Here is an 8,159-nt window from a genome sequence, read left to right as displayed (position 1 = left end):
ATATCATGGTCCGTTGACTTTTCTGTAGAATAATAATTTATGACATAAAATGTACCCGCAATAATTTGGTATATGTTTATTGAATTATGAAAACATGAAGCAATGCCAGATGTAGGCAAAGTAACATAAAAATTCTGAAATTCTATACGTGATGTAATTCATTGGTAATTTACGTGTGGCTATTATAGCTATCTGTGGCAAAAATGTTGAAAGCTGGTGAGTAAAATGTGTATTTTATTGGTCGCCAAGGGAAAAACTTTGGTCACACACGTGACTGATTTAATCGCAACGTATATATAAGAGTAAAAGATGACATACATCAATGAGGAAATTAATATCTTTGGTCTTGTAAGAGCATTTTACTCGGTCTAAACATTTTACCATTTAGTTGTAATGTATAATTAAAACTTAACCAAATTATTTGTGATGGTTTTGTTAACAATAGAAGTCTATTCAAGATGCACTTAACGTTATTGTTTTCATATCATATTCAAATTCTGTACATTTGATTTCACTTTGATATAAAATAAAGTTGAAGCATTGCTAAATGCATGTATCTGATATTTTAAATTATAACTAAATTACACACCAACTTAGACAATGTCATTACTACATAACTAAGTAAAACCTGAAAACTGAATTTTGGTCAATCGTCTCAAATAGCTTTTCTATGTCACAAAGCTGAAATATTTTTCAGTATGCTATTCGAAGTTTCCTGATTGCCTTGAGGTGTAAAGCACAGCGAATTACTCTACTTAAATATAAAGCCCAATGAATTTGGTTCAAGATTTGGACCGGGGAACTGGCAAACTGGAATAATAGCAAATACATGCGATTTTCAGATTGAATCATATCATATCATATCACATATATATCCCATCAAGGACGCATATTTCATTAAATCTTTTAATTTAAGTTGCACACAAACATATTGTAATTAAAATACATGTTCTTATTTTACGAATTAATAGACAATTCAAAATCAATAAACACGAAGTGTAACTCCTTTGGTCAATTTCAATTCAACAAGTAGTGACGCGATCAATTATAAATTCCAATGTGGTATCACTAGGTCTGTTAATTCTTCTTCCATTCATATATCCTACACTTGAATCACTGTTACTCTTTGCCATGGAAGTAGGTGTAGTGGCGGTAGTAGGGGTAGTTGTTGAGGCTACTGTACTGTAATTGTTTAACAACTTTGATGAATCTCTCCTACAACATCTGGTAATGACGTGATAACCGAGTAATCTTTGGAATGCAACTCTGAAGTCTCTGTTAAAGATACTGTATATAATGGGATTTAACACACTGTTGAAATAACCGAGCCAAGTCAGAGTGCTGTAAACTGCAGGAGGCACAATACATCTTTTGCATAGAGGGGACACGACATTCAGGGTAAAAAACGGAGCCCAGCAGAATAAAAATACACCCATTATAATTCCTAATGTTACAGCAGCTTTGTGATCAGTTGCTTGCTGATTACCATGACATGAAAACTCTCCATTTTCAGAATTTCCTAAACGGCCTTTCCTTGCATTTTTGACTCGCTCTCGAACAGCGAGAAATATTTGAGAGTAGATAGCAAGCATCACAAAACATGGAATAAAAAAGCTTACCAAAGAAGACATAACGGCATAAACTGGATTCAGCTCCATTGTACATACATAAACATTGTTAGCGCCAATATAAGTTGGTTCTGGAGTTTCCTCTTCTGCTTCTTCGGCAGAACCGAAACCCTCATGGAGTTTTAATTGAATTGGTAAAAAAGAAATCAATGCAGATAAGACCCAGACAATAATAATCACAGCTATGGCTCGTTTATTGGTAATCCACCGGTAGTACGAAAATGGCTTTTTGATATGGAGATATCGGTCACAACTAATCGCGCACAGATTCAATATGGAAGCCGTACTAAAAAGTACATCAAAAGAGATCCAGACGCTACAAAATTCTGGAGCAAAAATCCAATAGCCAAGTATTTCATTGGCGACTGAAAAAGTCATAACTATGATTGAGACACCCAGATCGGCAGCAGCTAAAGACACAATAAATGAGTTTCCAGTTTTACGAAGTTTCTCTTCTGTAGCAACAGCAGCACAAACAAGAACATTTCCAGCAATGGAAAAGAGTATGCAAAGTCCTAAAACTGTTCCTATAATAACCCTTTCTACTGTGGTAAGTTTGGTTCCAATAAGAATATCATCAGTGACGTTAAAATTCTCATAACTTGTAACACTGCTATTGAAAGGAAACTCCGTTGTATTTTCCAAATCAGTTGATACATGAAGATACCAGTTAATCGCTGTGCCATTTGGCACAACTTGTTGTGGCGTAACTTCTAAACGCATAACTGCCTCCCAAGTGATAACTTTACATAGTGCGCACCAGTGAAATGGCACTGAGACCCTACTTTGCCATCTTTTATGACGAAGCCAGCTTGATGCAGTATTGATTTCTGCCTATGTGTGATTTACTCTCACCGTAGCCAACCTCCCCGTCTGACGCTCATAGATCCAATAACGTCTAGCTACACGCGCATGTACTCATACCTCGTCCAGAGCCCCGGGCCCATTATTATCCCGCGTGGAATTGTGGGTACGTAACTCTTGCCTTTCATAAACAAACCAACAATATATATAAATGACGGGGATGAGATTTAATTATTTCCATTCTACTTATTTTCAAACATTTCACTTGTCATACATTGTAAAAAGCTGATCACATATACACGAGGTGTTTTTTAACACTGCACAAGTGCAATAATCCGATTCTCGTAATGATTATTTTCGTTAAACGCAAACTATTGCTGGATACACAGGGTTTCTAATTTTAGATACGAAATAAGGAATTCGGTTAATTCTTTCATCCAACAAATGACACCACTGATCGTAACAATTGTAATATGTACTCCGTCACATGTTCTACAAAGTAATATAACTATACACGGTTATCACAGTCTGGTAAATACATAAAAATATGTTAAAGTATCCACTTTTAAATTTAATTATAAGCAGGTCGCGTCATTAAATTTTAACAGTTTATATTGCGTCTGGTTTTAGGTATAGCACCAGAAATGGAAAAAGTGCATTGAAGCGAAGTGTGAGATAGAAAACAAGCATGAATTACGGTTCGGTATCGACCCATTTGAATCGTGTCACCTGCCCTTCCAACTTTGGCAATTTCCCTCGTTTTATTTACGCTACACTAGACGCTTCATGTTGCGCTCCATATGCAAGGGGAAGTTACTGAAAAAACCTATTTTATAAACCTAAATGGATAGAGCAGTCATGTCTGATCTTTGTCTGAAATATATACATGATATAAGATGAAAACGAGAGAAAGGAATCATGATTTCTGATTGGGTTATGACATTAACGTAAACAGTTTCTGCATACTGAGATAATATGTTTAAGCTTAACTAACCCTATGGTCTTAATCAGAAGTAATGAAACCATATTGCTGAAGGTACATCTTAGCCCATTTGGGATCGACGATAAGTTCATTAACGAAATGAAAGTAGCAAGCGTACAAGGAATGAAGCTAGCGCGCTCAGACATAGGTACATGCACAGGACGTTGAAATATTCGCGTATACCACCAAATGACTCGAAATAATCGCAGAACCATTGTCTACGCGCATGAAGACATAAACAACCTTCACCATGAGGCAAGGCACAACATAGAAACTTAAATTAAATTACAAAAATGGATTTCTTTCGACGAATAATCCCATGAAAGTTGCATGTTTGTATTTTTATCCCCAAAATCCAGTGTGGTAATTGGTTTGTTTATAGTTAGTATAGATCACAATCACGCTGACATTTATTGACGTCATATGAAAACTATTGGCATTTAGTTTGGAACCAATGGACAGATCAGACACATACTAGTACTTTAGCTCAAATTGATTGTTCAAAAATCTTTTTTACAGAAACTTCAAGTATTGTCATTTGAACGTCAACAAATCACACTATATAATCCTCATTTAGTAGCCGGAAAAGTGTTCACCTACCTACCATAATACTAAACCAGCCATTAATTACTGTGCTGTACGCAGAAATACGCATGTTATGTTAATAATCCTCTGTGCATTAACAAAATAATATCAAACGCACTCATGAAAATTAAAAAAACGTTAACGAATACCAAACAAAGATAATAATTCAGTATAGAATCCAAAGGAAGTTGTCAAAGCGATTTACACAAAAATACCTCACTTTAAGGTCAAAGTTTTATTGGAACACGATGCAATTAAGTTTATATTATAGCAGTTGAATTGTTAACACGTGTAAGCTATTCATTCACGGATGAACAGAGGTACAAGTTCTGTCCATTGATAAATCCAATAGTTTAATTTTGCAGTTTTCTAAATCACACTATTGGTCCAACTCATATCGGATGGAATATGAACTATACTGACGCGTGGCGTGGAATATCGTCATTTGTAATGTTAAAATAATGATATTTATCATGAATGGTACATGCCGAGATTGACAGAACATTTATATAACCCTTATTAAAGGTATTAGAGCAGCCATGTTATCTTGCATGGTAAGCTTTTAATGTTATTTGGTAATAGGTGTTGTCAGGCAGTTGGTATGTTTAGGTTCATGACATTTAGTAAAATCATTGCCTTAATGTGATTAGAGTATACAAGACCAATGGTAAAATCACTTCGACCGTGCAATTAAACAAGTCAAACATTGCAACCTACGCTTTGTGTGTGGGTAAATCTCAATATTAAAAAAGATCACCTCAAAATCAGAATGCGGATACCAATAATAGCTGTAATACTCATACATTTCCTTTTAATTCAATTTTTACAGACGGTGAAAATCAAGTAGCTTTGAATAATTACGCTCACGGATAGTTACGTGAACATCAGCATTCTGAATGATACGACAATGTTACCTATATATCGAAAGGGAGAATATGAAATAACTAATTATATGACATACTGTGATAACTATTCTTTGAAAAAATGTTTGATGGTAAATATTACCGGTTTATTTTGCATATATATGAACATCTGCCGTAATCAAAATATGATTACATATCCTTGAGGGAATTATCAATTTAACTAATTAAAATATTAGTATTAATGTGATACCACTTTATGATTAAAAAAAATCCTATATGACTGCAGTATATATTCAATTAGCAATACAAGGTCTTGTAATCTATACTACCGTATGTGTGTGAAAGTCAAGAACTCTGCGTAATTAATGCGAATGTAAGAAGTGTTAAATAAATTCTTGCTAAGACTGCTTCAAGTTCATTTCAATTTTACTGCTATTATTGGTACAATCATGTTAATGTTGTAATGAGCTGTTTTGTGGGGAAATAAATGGAGTGGATAAGTTAGAATTAGTAGGGGGAGTTGAGGAGCCACAAATCTATTGCTTGCTTTCAATTTTGTGTTTTCTTTCCTTTACCACAATACATGATAATATGGTAAATATTAATTACAAATGGTAGCAGGTTGAAGCACAAATTACCCGGAGGATGACATTACAACAATGAATAGACACAATTCCTAATTACTATTTTTCTTTTCATATATTGCCTGGTATTTTCTTTTAGTGCAGGGAGTAAAAAGTTGTAAAATGTAAAACACAATAACTACACAATAACTTCGATTTGAATTGGGTAAATTGTATAGTACTTTACCATCACTCAACAGTTGTATTCATTAGAAATATTACCTTCTGACCAAGAAAAGGATTATAAACTGAATGAGATACACATATCAAAACAGATGACCTTGAATCAAAGAATATCTTAGTTTGAGGTGAAAATGACGCGTAAACTTCTCCATAATAACATTTAACATGATTTTATGCTATGGTCTTAATCAGCAGTAATGAAACCATATTGCTGAATGTAGATCTTAGCCCCATTTCGACGATAAAGGTGCGTTAACGAACTGAAAGTAGCGCAAGCGTACAAGGAAGGAAGCTAGCGCGATCAGACATAGTGCACATGCACAGGACGTTGAAACATTCGCGTATACCACCAAATGACTCGAAATAGTCGTGGAACCATTGTCTACGCGCATGAAGACATACCAGTCTGTACTATACCATCACTCAACAATTGTATTCATTAGATATATTACCTTCTTACCAAGAAAAAGGATTATGAACTGATTGAGAAACATATATCAAAACAGATGACCTTGGTTAACATGGTTAAAATGATGCGTAAACTTCTCCTTGATAACCTTTAACTTGTGTTTTATGCCGATGTTCACAGAAACCCGAACATACCACTGAACTTAATAGCAAAGATATTTCTTGCTCCAAGTGCCCTTACAAGTATTACGCCATTTAATTATTCGACAACCTCAACCTCAACATAGGGCAAAACTTCATAACTGACCACTAAAATGATTAAAAGTAAACACTCACAATGATACACCCACCCACACAGGGCATGAGTTGGATAACCTATATGAAGCCTTCATTTACAACAAGTTTCTGAATGACAGGTATTTTCCACCCGATTCAATCATACAACCAATGTGTCATTCAGTTTGGTCAAACTGCTCCTCTTATCCTGTAGGCATTGACAACATGTACCATATACTACACATAGTACAGGTAAAAGAAAATTACATAAAGGAAGAGGCAAATAAACCTATGGTACATACAAATCGTCTTAAACTCACAATCTCCCTGCTTCAGGGTGTATTTTCAGCTGGTTGAGCCTCTTCATTTTGTATCTGTTCGAATCATTGTAAAAATGTTGCAGTACTAGAATATTTTATCAAATAGTATTCCCTGTAGCCAATTGCACAGTTGCATGTCAATGTGTCATAAGAGACGAATTTTTGAGTAAGAGCATGATAAGAGTTCACAAATTATGAAAATATGTAAGGAAGAAAAAGTAGGAAACATAGTTTCAGTGAAACAGATTTATACAGGTCATTTTTTCAGATGAAGCGTTGTAAAATCTTAACACTATGCACCTGACCTCACAAATGATGGTAATGAGAGCAGTAATTAAGGAGCAAAACGGAATTTTCTTATATAGAATAAGAGTAGTTTGTTGATCAAATACCCATTTTGTAGATATTTCCTCAGGAATGAACATAAATCATTAAATTATAAATCAACATGTTAGTGTATCATCACCATGCGATGTCGGTTCTTTTGATTAGGGAAGGCATTTGACACATCTTTATCTCAGCAAGTTGATACCGTCAGGAATTGAACTTGAGACCACTGAGGCACGCACCCTAACCATTTGCGTATGCATATCCTTACGCTCTCTTTACTACGCATATCCTTAGGCCTCTTTACTGCGCATATCCTTACGCTTTCTTTACTACGCATATCCTTACGCTCTCTTTACTACGCATATCCTTACTCTCTCTTTACTACGCATATCCTTACATTCTCTTTACTACGCATATCCTTACACTCTCTTTACTACGCATTTTCAGAATATAACAATGCATGATGATACGCTCTTTTAAGACATTATAACTATGTATAAAGAGGAAAATGAGACATTTGTAAAAGGCCATAATTATTACAGATACGGTATGTTCTATTTTATAGGTTTTGTATTGAGTGTGATAGGATGTTGTATAATATCGGATTCAGTCGAATTCAGAATGACCTGAAACATGAGATTTTGGTGACAAGCATTAATTGAGTTGGTATTACTTCCGTGCCCTAGCGTAAAGAGTGTGATAAGTGTCTCAAAACATCGTGTCATGCTTTTAACAATTCATGTAACCAATGATTATATCGGGTTAATGACCCAGTGTAAAAGCAATAAGATACCTACGGATATTTTAATTGATATTCCTTCCTCTCAGTGTTTTCCTTAGTACAAATAATGCTTTCAGCACCCGTCAGCCACTGAGCTGTTTTTGTCTGCGGTGTCTCACTCTGCCCTATTAATCATCAATCGCCAATTAATCCCAAATCCGCAATCCTATTAATTTATACTGTAATTCAGCAAATATTCAAATATTCATAAAACTTTAAAATGATTGACAAAATTTCAACAGAATGTATTTTTACATGTTTCTTTTCTATAACAGACTAATAATAATTTATTGATCAAAACGAATATTTGCTATTATAGACCTAGAGGTTTGGTTAAGATATATCCTTGGAGGCGTCCTTCATGCTAAATTATAAT

General features: G+C 34.7%; 1 protein-coding gene across 1 annotated transcript; it reads right to left on the bottom strand.

Annotated features, from left to right (window-relative positions):
• Nucleotides 1-635: 635 nt before the first annotated feature.
• On the bottom strand, nucleotides 636-2,496 carry LOC140166653 (dopamine receptor 1-like). The gene has a single exon (XM_072190154.1). It carries the CDS (start codon nucleotides 2,349-2,351, stop codon nucleotides 1,023-1,025), a length of 1,329 nt encoding a protein of 442 aa, XP_072046255.1. The 5' UTR covers nucleotides 2,352-2,496; the 3' UTR covers nucleotides 636-1,022.
• Between the last annotated feature and the right edge of the window lie 5,663 nt (nucleotides 2,497-8,159).

Source organism: Amphiura filiformis, chromosome 1 (assembly GCF_039555335.1).
Source record: "Amphiura filiformis chromosome 1, Afil_fr2py, whole genome shotgun sequence".
Classification (NCBI taxonomy): domain Eukaryota; kingdom Metazoa; phylum Echinodermata; class Ophiuroidea; order Amphilepidida; family Amphiuridae; genus Amphiura; species Amphiura filiformis.
This window is presented reverse-complemented; position numbering and strand designations above follow the sequence as displayed.